The 20344-nt window shown below is 33.3% G+C and overlaps 3 protein-coding genes and 1 long non-coding RNA gene across 7 annotated transcripts; 3 read left to right on the forward strand and 1 right to left on the reverse strand.

Annotated features, from left to right (window-relative positions):
* The first annotated feature begins 219 nt into the window (after positions 1-219).
* On the forward strand, positions 220-3169 carry LOC113347208. 4 transcript variants are annotated; one of them, XM_026590815.1, is made up of 6 exons: positions 220-699; positions 830-1020; positions 1233-1285; positions 1373-2108; positions 2233-2332; positions 2476-3160. In XM_026590815.1, the coding sequence occupies exons 4-6, from the start codon at positions 1648-1650 to the stop codon at positions 2818-2820; spliced, it is 906 nt and encodes a 301-aa protein (XP_026446600.1). In that variant the 5' UTR covers positions 220-699; positions 830-1020; positions 1233-1285; positions 1373-1647; the 3' UTR covers positions 2821-3160. The 4 variants fall into 4 exon arrangements, 3 of the variants coding, with proteins under 3 accessions (XP_026446600.1, XP_026446601.1, XP_026446602.1); XM_026590816.1 differs by having other exon boundaries at positions 1233-1280; XR_003358814.1 differs by having other exon boundaries at positions 830-1571; positions 1940-2108; positions 2476-3169.
* A 1121-nt stretch (positions 3170-4290) lies between these two features.
* LOC113347207 (3-ketoacyl-CoA synthase 2-like) lies at positions 4291-6637 on the reverse strand. The gene is made up of 2 exons (XM_026590814.1): positions 5926-6637; positions 4291-5377 (listed from the first exon to the last, which is right to left on the reverse strand). Exons 1-2 carry the CDS (start codon positions 6526-6528, stop codon positions 4586-4588), a joined length of 1395 nt encoding a protein of 464 aa, XP_026446599.1. The 5' UTR covers positions 6529-6637; the 3' UTR covers positions 4291-4585.
* A 7022-nt stretch (positions 6638-13659) lies between these two features.
* Positions 13660-14853, forward strand: LOC113353075. Its single transcript, XR_003361065.1, has 2 exons — positions 13660-14141; positions 14237-14853. It is a non-coding gene; the product is annotated as an uncharacterized LOC113353075 (long non-coding RNA).
* Positions 14854-17461: 2608 nt separating this feature from the next.
* Positions 17462-19031, forward strand: LOC113350787. Its single transcript, XM_026594906.1, has 5 exons — positions 17462-17524; positions 17612-17634; positions 17741-18346; positions 18471-18570; positions 18714-19031. Exons 1-5 carry the CDS (start codon positions 17462-17464, stop codon positions 19029-19031), a joined length of 1110 nt encoding a protein of 369 aa, XP_026450691.1.
* Positions 19032-20344: the final 1313 nt, after the last annotated feature.

A 20344-nucleotide genomic window follows, 5' to 3' on the forward strand; every position in this document is an offset into this window, starting at 1 on the left:
ATCGAGTAGCTATATAGACAATTTAGGGACAATGATGTTTTACTACATCAACAACTCTCTATAGTTTGGATCCATAAAGAACGGTCCAGATCAAGAAACTAATGTGTAGTTTCCATAGTTTGGATACACAAAGATTTCGTCATTTAAAGGACAGTTATGGTTTAATGGAAAATGTTAACAAATATATTATTTTCTTTATGTTAATGAGGATCTAAAATTTAGGTTACGGTTTAGGCACTTAATGAAAGATGTTAACAAATACATTATTTTCGTCTTCAAGAGGAGATAATACAGCCATTACAGACACCACCGGATTATGAAAATCACCCTAATATCATCTTCCAGGTCTAATATTCAATTTCAAATCCAATTTCAATACCAAAGCCGTTACAGATTCTCATTAGACGCCATAATCATTCAAACCCTAAACCTAAATTTCTAGGATTTGCTCCTAAAAATATTTTAGACTTTCAATCACAACCGTTGAACGTTTGTTTATCAGATGTAACAGTTGAATATTTCAAATTTCGACATCATTTATCTCATTCAACCCAGTTAGTGTGCTGTGGATGACCTGATCATTCAAATCTGAAGGAAACAGCCGTTTCGCATTTTCTTAGCAATTTTGGCTATAAGATAGTCTCGGGCATAAACCCACTCTCAGTGACGAATAAACCTATCGAAAAATCTTTTATCCCGGTATGACTCTCTCTAATTTTGGGTTGATTGATTTTTTCTTTTTTTTGAATCATGGGTTAATTGACATTAGATACTCCGATTTAGATAGTAATAATTCATCATCCAAATTTTTGGTCTATTTTAATAACAGGCACGATCTGCTCCATATTTTTTTGGTTTAGCAAATCTAGTGTGAACGAACCATCAATGCAAGCTATTGAGTATGAGTTTCAATGAAGGAAATTGACGAAAAAGGTTGGAGATGGAGTAACGGATACTGATAAGGTCAAATTCTGAGATAGCTTCCATCGATGGTTCGGTCACATACTTATTCTAGGGCAGGTATGTCATGGAACAGTATCTTTTTAATTTTTGCAACTGCAGTAACGGATGTCTGTATATAAGTGATTCTTGATTAGGATTTTACTTGATATTTGATCTTTGATATACTCTTTTTCTGTGCTTATGTGATTTCATTTTGGGAATTAGGGTAGTTTTGTATGATAATTTTGTGATTAATTTGGGTTTGATCAAAGACTAAATTATGGGTGTAGATTCATTGGCTATTGATGCAGATAATGCACATACGAATTTGGCACCGGGTAAGGTAACTTTTGATCCCAACGGATCTTTGTAAACAATATCATTTTGTGGTTTACTAACGGATGTGTTTGAATTCCGAAAATTGTGTCAGTCCCTTATGGCGCTTCAGGAGCAGTGAGCAAAACTCCCATATCATATCAAACTAAATCCTTGAAAGTTAAAAAAAAAAAACAAATACTAACTACTCAAATCTATAACTCAGTTCCTTCTCTTACGGCAGTGCGTTGCTCCTATTTGGTAATGAGAGATGCATTGATGTGAGATTGCATCTATCAGATGTTGCTCGACAGGTGAGCACATACTCGCATCTTTTTTTGTTGGTTACTAGCATATGACCCGTGTCGTAACAGTCTGGGGTTTGAGCTGATGTTGTTGGCTCTTAGGAAAGAAGATCCAAGTACTTGGTCTAGGGCCTATTTTGATCCCCTTAGCTGTTGTGAGCATATGAATAACAATTTCTCTGAATCTTTTAATTCCATGGCTTCTAATATGAGAGATAAACCTATAATCCAACTAGGCATGATGTATGGTCAGTTAGTCATGGGTTTGTTATTTAAGAGAAGGGAAGAATTTGCTAAGTGGAATGAAAATTGTTTGGTCCCTGCTGCTGTTAAATTGATAAATAAGATGCTTGACTTGGTTGGAAAGTTTGATACAGAAGGCAGTGTGGTTGGACAAGTTTATTTGGTAACTAATGTGATCACCAAGAAAATATTCACAGTGAATATTATAGACAAACAATGCACTTGTTTGCAATGGCAGCTAAGGGGATTCCCTTGTCAACATGCTGTATGTGCATTGAAACTGCTGAGGCCAAACTGGAAAGAGTAAGTGGTTTGTATTATTCAATTACTTTTTTTGTATTATTCATTTACTTTTGTTTTTGTAAGTGGTTTGTATTATTTATTGTTCCTTGTACACTGACACACCTTTGTTTTATTGATTGAACAGTTATTGTGCTCCTTACTATTCTGTGGAGTATTATAGGACCACATATGCAAATGCTGTCACACCCTTAGAAGACATAACTGAATGGTTATGGGAAGATAAGGTAGATTTATAAATTTTATTGAAAGTGGTGCATTTACTTTTCAAGATATTGGTTATTTATTTTTCTCTTTTCCCTATTTAAGAATCAAACCCTTTAAGGTTTCATTACTTTAACTTTCTCATTTGTTTCTCTTCTTCTGGCAGGAAACCATGAACGTCAACGTAAACCCTCCTCCTTATCAGAGAAAAACTGGAAGACCAACAAAGAAGAGGAAGAGAAGTTATGATGAACCTGAAACTGTGGTGAAGAAAAGGAAGTGTGGAAAATGTGGATCTATTGCTGGCCACAACAAGAGAACCTGTGCTGGTGGTGATGTTGGTAAAAACCAAACTGGATTCAAGCCAAGCACTGAGTATGATGCTGCAAACTGCACCTTCACACATAGAGATCAGCCTGAAAGTAGCACTGCAAGGGGTAAAGCCAAGGTGAACAGATCCAGAGGTACATCATTTTTTGTTGGTGAGTCATCTGCAGGACCTAGCACTTAAGGAAGACCAGTAGCAGGACCTAACACTCATGGATCTACACAAGATAATCAAAATTTCAGTCAGAATTTTGCTGGTATTGGATCTGTCAGTCAACATCTTTCTGTCACAAAGGGAAAGCAAACCAAGGCTAAGAAGACTAGGAAGTAGAAGTGTGTGTGCTTTATTGTTTGTTTTAGATATGTTGTGGACAAGTATCTAATTGATGGTTAGTTTTTTTGGTTGCTTTTGACACTGATTCTGGTATGGACATGTATATGTACCAGAAATAAGTTTTATTTTGATGGGATAATCTTGCTTTATGAATGAAAATGATATTAGTTAGAACTAATTTTCAGATTACATGTTAATTGTCTTTTCAAGTTAATTTTTACATATTCTCAGATGCATTTCTGATTTGCATTGTTCTTTGTAGCATTCTTGTTTATGCAGTGGCTAACTCGTTTTCTTGACTGCACCGAGTCGCGAGTTAACTCTCTGCTCAATCACTGGCTAACTCGTTCCAGTTACTGATTCAGGGGCTTTAATGTTATTTTACGCTGCTGATTTAATGCCACATATGCACTAACGGATACTAACGCCAGTTAACTGTTTTCTCAAAAAAACATGACGAAAAAAGTCAAGAATGTGGCATTTAATAAACTTTGAAAAAAACGGTGTCATTTTCTTAAACATGAAATAGGAAGTGTGGCACTCTATTAAAATTCCCTTTATTCTTTCGATATGTTATTGCTTTTCATTAACATTTTGCATTTTAAAATTTTGATCCGACCACGAGTAGATGCTAATAGTAAAATAAAGAGTGAAACATTGAATAAGTGGATCTTGTCAATGTGTAAGAAAAGTACTTGGTTGTTTTATATATACTATACACCCTTAATTCCATGAATCCTTTCAGTACTTAATCGTGCACATCCAAGTCTAGCTAAATTTTCTATCAAACTATTAAGTTTTTCAACTGCCTCACCGAACATCATTCATGCATAACCAGTCATGTGAACACCTATTGGAACTCAGTCGTATAGTGTACTTTGCAGTTTCCTTGCAAGTTACTAAAAATTATAATGATTTTTCTTTTAAAAGATGGCTAACTGTGTGAACAACACTTACACCCATATTTGTGTCTACAATCTCTACATCATTAAGATCACACGCGTAGTATGTCTGTGATATCAGTTTTTTTATTATTATCAGGTGACTGCAATGCATAAAACATTTTTTATTATCAGGTGACTGCAATGCATATTGCGAAAATAAAACCCTACTTGCATCGTGTTGTTGCTCTTTTTTGAAGAAGAGAGCATGCAGATGCCAACCGATCAAATAAAAGAAAAACAAAGCATGCAACAACTCTAGAAGTCTAGTTACACTGTTACTTTATAATTTGTATTTACACCAAAATTTTGCAATAAAATTGATGTAAAGTAGCAAAATAGTAAAATTGTGAGAAAGGACGCAATACCAAGGACAATATCCGTGCTTTCTCCTCCGTGAAAATAAACTTATAATAATTTTATAATAACAATAGGATAAAGATAACCAAGTACGTACAACTAAAATAATGCATGCAAACAGTAACTAGTGCTCCTTACGTACCAAACCCAACCATAACTGCATCAAAAAAAAACCCAACCATAGATATTTTTTTCACACACAACGTAAACCCACTTACAGTTCTCCAAATTAAGATCATCTATTATCATCATTCCTATACTATTATAATTGCATGATGATGATGTTCATCAAAACGATGCACCCATTAAAGAGATCAAGCCTTTGGCAAATCAACAGGAAACCTATCGATCTCATCAATCCAAGCGTTCTTAATAGATCTCCGATCAGCGCTCTTTAACGTTGCAGGATCGACGGTCTTTAAAGCATGCCAAACTGCACTATTACATTTAAACCCTGATCCAAATGCAATTTGACAAACCTTATCACCTTTCTTGATCCTTCCTTTAGCTTCGGAATAAGCAAGTTCATACCATAAAGAACTGCTTGAAGTATTTCCAAATCTGTATAATGACATTCTTGATGGTTCTAAATGCCATTCAGTTAGGTTTAAACTTCTCTCAACTTTGTCAAGAACACCTCTACCACCAGCATGAATACAGAAATGATCGAAAGCTAGCTTGAAATCAGGAACATATGGCTTTACCTCCATCAATAACCATTTTCTTGATATGTAGTTAACAACAAATTTGACCTTTTCGGCAATTGGAAGAACAAGGGGACCCAAAGTTGTTAAATTACTTTTCAAAGCTTCTTCAGCAACCGATGTTAAATCTTTGGATAATGTAACTCCCACACTTCCTGTATTATCTTCTTCTTGATAAGCACATTTGTATCCACGATCTTCATTACCTTTATGTGTTCGGATGGTGTGGATTAATTGATATTTAGCACGGCTACGATCAGATGTTCGGTTTGATAGTAATACAGCTCCGGCTCCCATTCTGAATAGACAGTTGGATACCAACATTGATCTTTTGTTTCCCCAGTACCAATTCAGTGTAATGTTTTCGGTACTTACTACTAGGGCGCATGAATCTGGGTGCACCTGTTTTTGACATAAATATTTACAACAATAAAAATCGGAATTAGAATCATGTAATCAAATGTTGTGTACTTTAGTAATTTAGTTTCGCAACAATTCTTTTCTTTTCATCAGTATATGCATGCATCCTATTACTAAGAGATCTCCTCATACAGTATCGCATCTTCAACAAGATGTACCAAATGCGTATCAGCGGTGGGACTAACTAACGTAAACGTCAAACGAGTAAACAGTCTTCGTGGAAAAAACATGACTATGATTCTATTAAATCATGAACAAAAAGAAGACAACCACGAAAAGTAGTTGACAGAAAGATCACAAATTAAAATCATGCATAGAATGACAAATCAACTTCTTATAGTTTTAAGGAACAAGTTACAAAGTTAAATGCATGCAATGACGTTCATGAAAACTTACGTTAACAAGAATTACCAAAACAAACTTAATTATGCGCAGGTCAGATACATATATATCCAAAGTCTTTCATCATGATCATCTAATGGTAATAAAAAGATCTAAACATAAGAGTATAAGATCCAAGAAATACGTACTTGAAGGAGCCGTTTGGCAAGGTCTACAGAAATGAGTCCAGCACTGCAACCCATTCCACCAAGGTTGTAGCTCACAATATCACTCTTGAGCTTATAATGATTTATGATCATTGAACACAACGATGGGGTAGGATTGAAAAGACTACTATTCACAACAAGTATGCCTATTTCAGAAGGTTTGATGCCAGTTTTGTTCAAAACTTCGTCGATAGCTCCAAATAGAACCGTCTCAATTTCTATTCTTGCTTTATCCATGCATGGGTTTGGTGGAAGCTCCCACATAGCCTCTGGAAAGTATGTGGATTGTCCTAAACCCGATTTTTCTAAGATCGTTCTTTGAAAAGCCAAGCTTTCTTCAGAAAATATTCCTAGCAAGCCCGAGTGCTCAAGGAAGATTTCATGGGAACACTTTAACTCATCAGTGGGTTTGTAACTAGCGAAATCGGCTAGGTAAATATTACGACGTTTAACCATGGAGTACAGTTTCGCTAAAAACATTGCTAGCACCAAACATAAAAGTATGTAAGAAAGGTTGAGCTTAATAAGGATGAAAAATTCAGTAACATAATGAGAACTAAGTACAGTACTCAATATGTCAGCCATTTTTGTGCTTTTCGAAACTAAAAGTTTTGATGATCACTTTTCAAGCAAACCAAAACGAAAACTCAAGTACAAAGAGAGAAAAACAGATCAATTTTAGCAAAGAAAAGATTTAACCTTTTAACTGCTAGTTCACTGATATAGATAGAATGTTCAGAGAAGTAAAATAGAACACATAGTGGCTGAAAACCCTAAAATGGTATTATCAAAGCTGAGAAGTAACAGATGAGTAGTATCATTTGTTTTTTGGTGGCTACTGTAAAAATATAATATGAGACATTACTATTTTAGAACCTGAGAACTGAAACTTAATGAGAAAAGGCGAAGAATGAATTGAACAAAAATTTAGAAGTAGAAAACTTAAATAGATTTTCTTCTTTCTTCTGCTTTAAATCAGGTAGATGAGACAGGATTTATAGCAACACAACTATACACCACAACAGAGAGAGACTCAACTGCTTAGGAATCTATTTATTAATCACCACCAACATATATGGATATAGAGAGAGAGACAGACTTTAAATGGTGTCGGTGTTGGCTGAACAAGTAAATTTCCCTTCTGTTATTATTTTGGTAGCATGGGCAAGTAAAAGTTAAATCAAGGATGCATGTTGTAGAAAAAATATCATGGAAAGCTGGCTGACCTTATATAAGGTTAGGGTTTCTTTCATTTTGAATGGAACCTTGCAAATATATCACACTTGATCCCCTGACACCCTTTGTCAATGAAACTTATATTCTTAGTTGCACACGTTCTTTACGTGTTTGTGTATTCCCTTTTGTGGAAATTTTGGATAAGGATAACTTTGATCCTTGTAAGGGTTGGCAGTTTCAGTGCGTCTGCAATTTCTTTTTTAGTTTTAAAGTGCAAGATATATTCCGAGACTCATCATTAGCACGAAGATGGTGCCAAAACTGAGCCAGAGATGCAAAGTCCTTCTAAAGTACAAAATGAATATCACCTTAATTTCCTTCTTCTAATAGGGTCATGTTAACTTGTATACCCTTATACATGTTAAGGTTCATTAAAGCAACAATTCTTGCATTGGAAACAAGATTTGTTTTTTATTACATTGAAAACGGTAATTCTTTGCATTAGGAACAAAAAATGTTGTTTCTAGTGCAAGAAAAACCAATTTATAGTAGAACAAGACAAAAAAAACACAATTTTCAAATAAATAAAATAATTTTTTATTAAACCTTAAAATATATGGATATACAAGTTAATAAAAGTCTTATAAGCATCTATTGTCTCGTCTTTTGAGAATTTTGTAATTTTTCCTTCTTTTGACCTTTCTCTGTAACTTTTTCTTTGAATGATTCTAGACGAAACGGAGAGTTTTGGACATCACTACAACTCACATCCTCAAAGCTAGAGTGGGGGGTTTTTAGTCTTGGTTTCTGAAGTATTTTTGTTTTTACTTATGTGTGGATAGTGGATACACTGCTGTGGTAAAATTTATCATGGTCATCAATCATTTTACTGCAGTAATCAAATTGCGGTAGGTGTTATTAAGGTGCTTCCTCAATGTATATATTTCTTTAGTAAGTTTAATCTTTTATAGCCCTCGGTATGGTCCATTGTATGCTTTTATATATACATATCTATTATATTATAAGGGACAATGGTGTTTTTTCCTATGCACGGAGATCTACAGTTTGGACACATAAAGGATGGTCCAGATTGAGATGCATATTTAAGTTATTCTATTACATTTCTGACATATAAATAATGGTCCAGATTGAGCTAAATATTTAAGATTTTCAATCCACATTTTAGACATATAAAGAAGGGTCCGGATTAATTCACATATTAATTTTAGATAAGACAATTAATTTAGATTTTTAATGTCATTTATTTGGGAGTTATTAATTTTACTTAAGACAATGAATTTAAATTTTTAATGTCATTTATTTGGGAGTTATTCCTCCTATTTAATGTCAAACCGTTTCTTTTATTCTAAATCAACAACTCTATTCATCCTCTACACAACTCTATTCTCAAGGTATGATTCTTTTTTGTTTTGGTTGATTGAGATAATTTTTGTTAGCTTTTCTCTTTAACTTTTGTTAGATTTTCATCCTTTGCAAAACTCTGTTTTCAAGGAATGATTCTTTGTTATTTTGCTTGATTGAGATAATTTTTGTTAGCTTTTCTCTTTAATTTTTTGTTTAACATCAATGGATTCACGGTGCCTCGCGCCTAATATTTGTGTCATTTATGCAGTTTAATTTTTCTAGATAATTTTTGTTAGCTTTTATCTTTAATTTTTGTTAGCTTTTCATCTAAGATTGAGCTAAATATTTAAGATTTTCAATCAACGTTTTAGGCATATAAAGAAGGGTTCAGATTAGTTCACATATTAATTTTAGATAAGACAATTACTTTAGATTTTTAATGTCATTTATTTGGGAGTTATTAATTTTACTTAAAACAATGAATTCAGATTTTTAATGTCATTTATTTGGGAGTTATTCCTCCTATGTAATGTCAAACCGTTTCTTTTATTCTAAATCAACAACTCTATTCATCCTCTGCACAACTCTATTCTCAAGGTATGATTCTTTTTGTTTTGGTTGATTGAGAAATTGTTGTTAGCTTTTCTCTTTAACTTTTGTTAATTTTGTTAGCTTTTCATCCTTTGCAAAGCTCTATTTTCAAGGTATCATTCTCTGTTATTTTGCTTGATTGAGATAATTTTTGTTAGCTTTTCTCTTTAATTTTTTGTTTAACATCAATGGATTCACGGTGCCTCGCGCCTAATATTTGTGTCATTTATGCAGTTTAATTTTTCTAGATAATTTTTGTTAGCTTTTCTCTTTAATTTTCGTTAATTTTTGTTAGCTTTTCATCCTTTGCACAACTATATTCTCAAGGTATGATTCTCTGTTGTTTTGCTTGATTGAGATAACTTTTGTTAGCTTTTCTCTTTAATTTTTTGGTGCCTCGCGCCTAATATTTGTCATTTATACAGTTTAATTTCTCTTTGTTACTTTTCATTAATATACTATTTTGTTATCTCGAGTTTTTTCATTTGTAGTCAAAAGATACTGATCATATATGATTGCTATCTATTCATTTTTATTCTTATGTTAGGTTCTTTTTAATACCATACCATTTAATTTCTATTTTTTACACTAGTTTTTTTATTTTTCTCTGGACAGGAAATTGTCCAATTAGACTGACTTATATGGGCCATAATCAGAGGATTTACATGGAGTGAAAATAAATGACGAAGAAACGATGGTTCCATTGTTATGAACTTAACTTAGGTCGGTAAATAACATTTTTTAACTGTATTGCTACTGCTGTTAGAGAGTTCATACTCTTTGTTGGATTAGAGTCGTGTACATGTTCGTATCAAATGGATTAAAGTTTCTTGATTATGTGTGTATGTTATTCTTCAATTTTTTTGGATCATGTGAAACTTGAAATAACATTTCTTCACATTAATTACCTTTTGATGGTTTACAAAATGAGTATTTTTTTATCTTAAATTCTTCGTGCATAGTCAAATAATGATTATATGCAGTTGACATCTAAAAATATCTATTCTCTTAAAAGATCATCTTAAATTCTTTATACATAGTCGACCATCTTGCTAATACTGAAATTTAAGAAGCCCAAAACAAGCAACGCGGAACTGGCTTATTGAAACTCACCATTTTCTGGTTTCAAGAGATTATTTTAAGCAATGAAGAAAGTGGTTTAGGGAGCAATACAATAATACAATTTTCTTTTCTGTGTGATGCGTCACTATATCTATATGTGTCGGGACTACACAAATCTTCATTGCATGCATTTTATCATTGATGCAAATGAAGAAGTTTTGGTATTCCAGAAAGGTACAAGTCTAATTTTTGCTGGAAAATGTGGTTCATATGTGATTGCGATGACTAAATGTAATTGTCGAGTTTTTTTTTAAAGATAAAGCTTAGTGCATAGGAACTCATATACATTTTTCATCTAAAGATACCATGACTAATAATTGATCCATTACCCATGTTTTACTATGTGGATATCATCTAATACTTGAGCTTTTTTTATTTCATTGAAGATACCAAGTAACCAAGGTTAATACAAATATGTTACACTTTATAGAAGTTGATTTAAAAATATTTTAATATTCAATTGTATTGTCATGTTCATTTTATGCTAGCAAATTATAAATTATGGATGTTTTCGGCCTCTTATGTACTCTTAGGTTAAGATGTAATATCAGTTCCATTTGCAAGTTTTCATACCATTCATATTTAGACTGGGTCTCTTATTTACTTCTAGGTCTCAAATGCATATGTTGATAAAGAGCGACTCTCTTATACACGTATCATATTAGAGGGGGAAATTTCTTTTGTTTGGATATGCAATTTTATTTAGCGCGAGTCTTTCACTACTTAGTTAAGACAATAAGATTGTATTATTAATTTGCAAGGAAAAGCATATTTGGCATATGATATATGCAATATCATCACGCACGTCATTTTTCACCCTAAGAAATATTCAAGGACGCTTCGTATCACTAATATCCAAGGGAATGCAATAGGATTTAATGTTTTACATTTTTTTTTGGTGAAGCTGTAAGCTGGGCGTTTTTCATATGTTAGTTTAAACCATAAATGTATAGTTATCATTCTTTATCAACGGATTTCATATTACAGTATAACGTCTCTCAAACCTAGAATATTGTAGGGAATAATGACGTTTAATGGCCGTAAAATGACTGGCCGTAAATTATATTATCCCAACCGATTGATATTTTTTTACCATGAGTTCAAGTATTACTAATGTGTAATCACGCCAATTATACATTGATACAAGCACAAAGTCAATATTCATATTTTAAAACTGTTAGTTGTTCCAAAAATTAATGTAGATATAAGGATATGAAAGAAGGATTCCCAACTCAGATTCAACATTTGAATTTCGAAAAAAAAATTACTAAATTTTTTTTAGTACAAAATGACAATGTATTTAAATGATGGCTGAACTGCATTTGTAATTTGGAATGCAATCGACAAGTTACTTTTATTCAAACCTGGAATTTCTACGTGTTCCTTCTTGGGACATCAGGTTTTCAAGTTTGCTGGTATTATTTGCAACAACTATGAATAGATGGTTATCTCAATTACCATAAATGAAAACGGGTGTAGATCCCATTTTACACACTTACATTGGATATCTTAATCACCAAAAAAAATACTTTCTGTTGTATATGTGTCAGTGTACATCCATGTGGACATCCTAATCGTCATTTAACAAGAAACTGATCTGGTTGATGTTAATAGTTTCGATCAAAGCTTCGAATTCAGTTTGAGAAAGATTACAGTTCCCCAAGGGTTCCCACGCTCATCTCTTGGTAGTCTCACAAGAAAAAAATATTTAACCAACACAAAAACAATTCATAACCTCGTGCCGTTACAGCACGGGTCATATCATAGTCTATATTATAAGGGACAATGGTGTTTTTACCAATCGACGGTTATCTATAGTTTGGATATATAAATAAAGGTCCAGATTTAACACTATCCAATAAAAGGTGTGTTTTTCCATGTGTACCAAAAACTACATTTCGGATATATAAAGAGCGGTCCAGATTTCATAATAAAATTTATCCGAGTTGTAACGTGTTCGGTCATTCAATGTTAACAAGTCAAAGACGTTTCTTTTCCTTCCATCAATAATCATACCAATGAAAGTAATTTATGTAAATTTTAATTTCAGTTCATAGGAAAGATCACCAGCCAAAGGCTTACCCATCCTACGAATCTATAATCCCGGATAATTTCAGTAATATATTTTCCAAGATTTGTTTTTGTGATTCTACATTCAAACTGTATTAGGTTATTTGAATTTCGTTTTGCGTTTTTCGGATTTCTAACTGTTTTGATAATTTTTTCCATTGATAGACAGAGAGTTCCTCACTTTTCAAAAGGGAAAATTTGTTGAGTTCTAGAAGGAAAGATTTGGAGCAATAAAAGTTCTCATAATTTCAGGTACACATTACAGTCCCCCCCTTAATATGTTTTCTTCTCTTGAATGGATCTAATAAAAGGAACGGTATGTAATTTATATTTATATTTCATAGTTGGATCGTTTTTTCTTCATCCGTCATGAATTTTGTTTTCTAGGGCGTTGTTGGAATGTCTTAATCTACCAAATACGAAGGTCTTATAGGTTTATAGGATTTTGTAGATTTTTCACTTTTTTTTTTACCTCAAAATTGCTAGATATATTTAACAAAAAATCCCTTTTAGTTTTGGTTTCAATGGATAGTACAATGTGCCTGTGACTAATATTTTTTCTTATTTTCGCTGTTGTACCTTTTGGTTTGAATAATACTTTCACCAAATAATTTGAAGAATGTTTAAGCTCAAAGATGAAAACGAACATCTAAACGGACATTCATATATTAAGAAATCTATTTATATTTCATAGTTGGATCGTTTTTTTCTTCATCTGTCATGAATTTTTTTTTTTGGGTGTTGTTGGAATGTCTTAATCTACCAAATACGAAGGTCTTATAGGTTTATAGGATTTTGTAGATTTTTCACTTTTTTTTACCTCAAAATTGCTAGATATATTTAACAAAAAATCCCTTTTAGTTTTGGTTTCAATGGATAGTACAATGTGTCTATGACTAATATTTTTTCTTATTTTCGCTATTTTACCTTTTGGTTTGAATAATACTTTCACCAAATAATTTGAAGAATGTCTAAGCTCAAAGATGAAAATGAACATCTAAACGGACATTCATATATTAAGAAATCTATTGCTACTTAAGTGGGTTGTGTTTCTGTGTCCGTCGACACAGTGACCAGTTGTTAGTTTTGGATTATACACAGTGACCCGCTATTAGTTTGCACGCGCTATCAAGCAAAAGTTCTTACTCATACGATCATTATTCTCCAATCGGAACATACATCCTGGGAAATTGACGATCTGTTTTGCAGAACTTAATGGATAAGCATCTCTGGCACTTGCTATATTTTCTTCATGCTATTGACTTTTTGCGCTAATCGAAAGATATTGTTTGCAGGGACATGCCCATGGAGTTGTTTGTCAAATTTAATGTCAGGTCAAATAAAATCATTAGCGATAATTTGTAAATTTGTCTGTCAAAAAAGTTGGAGATTGGAAAATGTCATTCCTTACAGAATTTATATTGTGCACTGTTAGGATTGTCAATACACTGAGAATTTTATTATCCATAGTCTGGTGTCTGTGTTTGATAGATATTGACTGCCTACAACATCCATGGTTTTTGTGTCTATGATCACTTTTGATCCCTTACACCTGTTTAATTGTAATTATTTTCTATTACACCTGTTTGAAATTGTGATATCATTGCTAATCATCTTTTTTTTTGCACTAAAATATGGATTTGATTTATAATTTTTCATTTAACGAGCATAATTGGTGATACTAGAAGCTTAGGCATGGGTAGTGACTACTTATATAAGATGTCAGATATGTTCCCTTGAGTTGGTTTTGACTCTGCTGCTTGAAGTTCCAAATTATTCTTTGATTGTGTTAATGAGCATTTAAATATAGAAAAGAATATATTGGCAGCAATATTAATATTCCGACCGGATACTTACTAATGGGATGGACCAAGGTATGATTGTTATTCTTATTCTTTGTTTGTGGAAGCAATATAGACTGTTTCTTCCCATATTTAACTCATGGGAACTCCGTTATTGTGTTATGCAGGTTGGCATTGTTTGGTGTGATATTGGAATATGTCCAAGGTCTGGATGATGCTTAAGCAATCAACCGAATTCATGAAATTGACGAAGGGAATCCATGCCAGATCCATGTTGGATCACCCGTAAGTGGTATGAAATTGACTGGAAGTGTACTATGGTTATCAGTTTAGATGCGTTGTTAGTCGCGAAAATGTAAGAAACTTGTACTGTGTACCTTTTTGTAACCCTTTCATTTGTTGTCTCTTTTTAAAGCTAATGCTAAATCGAATACAGAAGATGAATTGCATGGGGTCAAGTAATGGGTACTCAACAAGTGAGGGTCGTCTATAAAACACTTAAAAAGAAGGATGATTCTAAACAGACCGAGAAACTAGACTACACCAAAACAATATCTCACTTTATGTCTCACAATTTTTTTTGTATGGTCTCGGTGGGCCCCGCGGAGGACAGTAAGGGGTCCCATTTTTTGGGTTTGTTGCGTCTAAGGTTTCCGTGTGGTTTCATTCACACGGTTCACTAAGAATTTTTGTAAAAAGAAATGCAGATGGAAATCTACATCAAGGTGTTACTTTCTTGATCATTAATACGAAACTCTGGTCAAAGTAAAGAGTTTTATTGAAATGCAAAATTATTCTTTAGAGTTACTGTATATAAAGGATGACAAACCTATCGTATTAAATAGGATTTCACAAGAATCTAACCAATTTACACTTTGAGCAGGACATGAACCTAGCAGTTGGCACCTCGATAAACGTATCAGATCAGTTTGAAGGGAGATGATTGGGATATCAATGTCAGCTGTAGTTATAGTCTTTGTAAATCCTTGGCTCTTTGTGCATGTGTGCAATCTTCAAGAAGTCTTCTTAGTTTGTTGCTCAATCATTACAATTTATCCACGGTTAAGGTTTAAATATAACGCCTTGGATATGGTTCTTAAATATTTGCAGTGTTGCATTTGCTATTTTGATTTTCTCCAAATCTAGACAATTTTTTCGGAGTGCTATATTTTGTGTTAAAAAATAGTCTTATAAGATGTGCACCTTAAATAGAAAATTAGATGTATCCCAAAACCTCAAACTGAATTTGTTGGAAATTATTTATTTTTTAGATTGATTCTTTACAGAAAACAAAAAAACATTAGTGTTTCCGTTGCTTTTTTAAAATAGTATTTTCAAAAATAAAATAATAATGGAGTTGTTAAATAGTATCTTGAAAATAAAATAGTAAGTCACCTCGACTGAAACAATACCTTCAGCTAAAACGCGGGTTTAGTGGTGGGTCAAACCGCACCCAACATATTACCCCTTTTCCTACATGGTGTTTGATATACTTTTAAACGGTTTTTCTAAGTGAAATTTCAAACTTCAAACTCCCTGAATATCAATCGAATGTTTTGAAATTTCTTTCATTTTTTAAAATAAAAATGATGAAATGTTGTCGGGTGAAAAAAGAAAATTTGACAAAGAAAATAATTTAAGTTTGCTGAGAAATGATCTATAACGATCTGGCTTAGGGGAGGAAACATATTTTCTTGACAGGAGGCTGAAATGCTTTTATGCTCAAAACTTTCACAATGGTTAACGCGTTTTGGCTCACTTAGTTATTCATTATGATACATTTTCCTTCACTTTTAATTTTCAAAGGTAACAATTTTAATTTCCGCCTTCTTCGTTATAACGAAAAGCACGCCAATTTATATGTACAAAAGGAATATGCAACAACATAAAAATCTGTGGTGTTTATTATTTATTTAGATAAATCTTAAACTAAATAAGGGTGTAAACCATATTTATCGATATCACCGGTAAAAAAAAATCCCCTGATTATGATTATATAAGAAATTGTTGATAAAACACCGAATAAGCTAGCAAGTCCACATTCTAACAACGAACAACATTAATGATCCAAAACCCGTGCCGTATCATACCCTAGTCTATATTATAAGGCACAGTGGTGTTTTCCTACATCGACGGCTCTCCACAGTTCGGACACATAATGGACGGTCCAGATCGAGTAGCTATATAGACAATTTAGGGACAATGATGTTTTACTACATCAACAACTCTCTATAGTTTGGATCCATAAAGAACGGTCCAGATCAAGAAACTAATGTGTAGTTTCCATAGTTTGGATACACAAAGATTTCGTCATTTAAAGGACAGTTATGGTTTAATGGAAAATGTTAACAAATATATTATTTTCTTTATGTTAATGAGGATCTAAAATTTAGGTTACGGTTTAGGCACTTAATGAAAGATGTTAACAAATACATTATTTTCGTCTTCAAGAGGAGATAATACAGCCATTACAGACACCACCGGATTATGAAAATCACCCTAATATCATCTTCCAGGTCTAATATTCAATTTCAAATCCAATTTCAATACCAAAGCCGTTACAGATTCTCATTAGACGCCATAATCATTCAAACCCTAAACCTAAATTTCTAGGATTTGCTCCTAAAAATATTTTAGACTTTCAATCACAACCGTTGAACGTTTGTTTATCAGATGTAACAGTTGAATATTTCAAATTTCGACATCATTTATCTCATTCAACCCAGTTAGTGTGCTGTGGATGACCTGATCATTCAAATCTGAAGGAAACAGCCGTTTCGCATTTTCTTAGCAATTTTGGCTATAAGATAGTCTCGGGCATAAACCCACTCTCAGTGACGAATAAACCTATCGAAAAATCTTTTATCCCGGTATGACTCTCTCTAATTTTGGGTTGATTGATTTTTTCTTTTTTTTGAATCATGGGTTAATTGACATTAGATACTCCGATTTAGATAGTAATAATTCATCATCCAAATTTTTGGTCTATTTTAATAACAGGCACGATCTGCTCCATATTTTTTGGTTTAGCAAATCTAGTGTGAACGAACCATCAATGCAAGCTATTGAGTATGAGTTTCAATGAAGGAAATTGACGAAAAAGGTTGGAGATGGAGTAACGGATACTGATAAGGTCAAATTCTGAGATAGCTTCCATCGATGGTTCGGTCACATACTTATTCTAGGGCAGGTATGTCATGGAACAGTATCTTTTTAATTTTTGCAACTGCAGTAACGGATGTCTGTATATAAGTGATTCTTGATTAGGATTTTACTTGATATTTGATCTTTGATATACTCTTTTTCTGTGCTTATGTGATTTCATTTTGGGAATTAGGGTAGTTTTGTATGATAATTTTGTGATTAATTTGGGTTTGATCAAAGACTAAATTATGGGTGTAGATTCATTGGCTATTGATGCAGATAATGCACATACGAATTTGGCACCGGGTAAGGTAACTTTTGATCCCAACGGATCTTTGTAAACAATATCATTTTGTGGTTTACTAACGGATGTGTTTGAATTCCGAAAATTGTGTCAGTCCCTTATGGCGCTTCAGGAGCAGTGAGCAAAACTCCCATATCATATCAAACTAAATCCTTGAAAGTTAAAAAAAAAAAACAAATACTAACTACTCAAATCTATAACTCAGTTCCTTCTCTTACGGCAGTGCGTTGCTCCTATTTGGTAATGAGAGATGCATTGATGTGAGATTGCATCTATCAGATGTTGCTCGACAGGTGAGCACATACTCGCATCTTTTTTGTTGGTTACTAGCATATGACCCGTGTCGTAACAGTCTGGGGTTTGAGCTGATGTTGTTGGCTCTTAGGAAAGAAGATCCAAGTACTTGGTCTAGGGCCTATTTTGATCCCCTTAGCTGTTGTGAGCATATGAATAACAATTTCTCTGAATCTTTTAATTCCATGGCTTCTAATATGAGAGATAAACCTATAATCCAACTAGGCATGATGTATGGTCAGTTAGTCATGGGTTTGTTATTTAAGAGAAGGGAAGAATTTGCTAAGTGGAATGAAAATTGTTTGGTCCCTGCTGCTGTTAAATTGATAAATAAGATGCTTGACTTGGTTGGAAAGTTTGATACAGAAGGCAGTGTGGTTGGACAAGTTTATTTGGTAACTAATGTGATCACCAAGAAAATATTCACAGTGAATATTATAGACAAACAATGCACTTGTTTGCAATGGCAGCTAAGGGGATTCCCTTGTCAACATGCTGTATGTGCATTGAAACTGCTGAGGCCAAACTGGAAAGAGTAAGTGGTTTGTATTATTCAATTACTTTTTTTGTATTATTCATTTACTTTTGTTTTTGTAAGTGGTTTGTATTATTTATTGTTCCTTGTACACTGACACACCTTTGTTTTATTGATTGAACAGTTATTGTGCTCCTTACTATTCTGTGGAGTATTATAGGACCACATATGCAAATGCTGTCACACCCTTAGAAGACATAACTGAATGGTTATGGGAAGATAAGGTAGATTTATAAATTTTATTGAAAGTGGTGCATTTACTTTTCAAGATATTGGTTATTTATTTTTCTCTTTTCCCTATTTAAGAATCAAACCCTTTAAGGTTTCATTACTTTAACTTTCTCATTTGTTTCTCTTCTTCTGGCAGGAAACCATGAACGTCAACGTAAACCCTCCTCCTTATCAGAGAAAAACTGGAAGACCAGCAAAGAAGAGGAAGAGAAGTTATGATGAACCTGAAACTGTGGTGAAGAAAAGGAAGTGTGGAAAATGTGGATCTATTGCTGGCCACAACAAGAGAACCTGTGCTGGTGGTGATGTTGGTAAAAACCAAACTGGATTCAAGCCAAGCACTGAGTATGATGCTGCAAACTGCACCTTCACACATAGAGATCAGCCTGAAAGTAGCACTGCAAGGGGTAAAGCCAAGGTGAACAGATCCAGAGGTACATCATTTTTTGGGTGAGTCATCTGCAGGACCTAGCACTTAAGGAAGACCAGTAGCAGGACCTAACACTCATGGATCTACACAAGATAATCAAAATTTCAGTCAGAATTTTGCTGGTATTGGATCTGTCAGTCAACATCTTTCTGTCACAAAGGGAAAGCAAACCAAGGCTAAGAAGACTAGGAAGTAGAAGTGTGTGTGCTTTATTGTTTGTTTTAGATATGTTGTGGACAAGTATCTAATTGATGGTTAGTTTTTTTGGTTGCTTTTGACACTGATTCTGGTATGGACATGTATATGTACCAGAAATAAGTTTTATTTTGATGGGATAATCTTGCTTTATGAATGAAAATGATATTAGTTAGAACTAATTTTCAGATTACATGTTAATTGTCTTTTCAAGTTAATTTTTACATATTCTCAGATGCATTTCTGATTTGCATTGTTCTTTGTAGCATTCTTGTTTATGCAGTGGCTAACTCGTTTTCTTGACTGCACCGAGTCGCGAGTTAACTCTCTGCTCAATCACTGGCTAACTCGTTCCAGTTACTGATTCAGGGGCTTTAATGTTATTTTACGCTGCTGATTTAATGCCACATATGCACTAACGGATACTAACGCCAGTTAACTGTTTTCTCAAAAAAACATGACGAAAAAAGTCAAGAATGTGGCATTTAATAAACTTTGAAAAAAACGGTGTCATTTTCTTAAACATGAAATAGGAAGTGTGGCACTCTATTAAAATTCCCTTTATTCTTTCGATATGTTATTGCTTTTCATTAACATTTTGCATTTTAAAATTTTGATCCGACCACGAGTAGATGCTAATAGTAAAATAAAGAGTGAAACATTGAATAAGTGGATCTTGTCAATGTGTAAGAAAAGTACTTGGTTGTTTTATATATACTATACACCCTTAATTCCATGAATCCTTTCAGTACTTAATCGTGCACATCCAAGTCTAGCTAAATTTTCTATCAAACTATTAAGTTTTTCAACTGCCTCACCGAACATCATTCATGCATAACCAGTCATGTGAACACCTATTGGAACTCAGTCGTATAGTGTACTTTGCAGTTTCCTTGCAAGTTACTAAAAATTATAATGATTTTTCTTTTAAAAGATGGCTAACTGTGTGAACAACACTTACACCCATATTTGTGTCTACAATCTCTACATCATTAAGATCACACGCGTAGTATGTCTGTGATATCAGTTTTTTTATTATTATCAGGTGACTGCAATGCATAAAACATTTTTTATTATCAGGTGACTGCAATGCATATTGCGAAAATAAAACCCTACTTGCATCGTGTTGTTGCTCTTTTTTG

The sequence above is a fragment of the Papaver somniferum genome, chromosome 2, assembly GCF_003573695.1.
Source record: "Papaver somniferum cultivar HN1 chromosome 2, ASM357369v1, whole genome shotgun sequence".
NCBI lineage: Eukaryota > Viridiplantae > Streptophyta > Magnoliopsida > Ranunculales > Papaveraceae > Papaver > Papaver somniferum.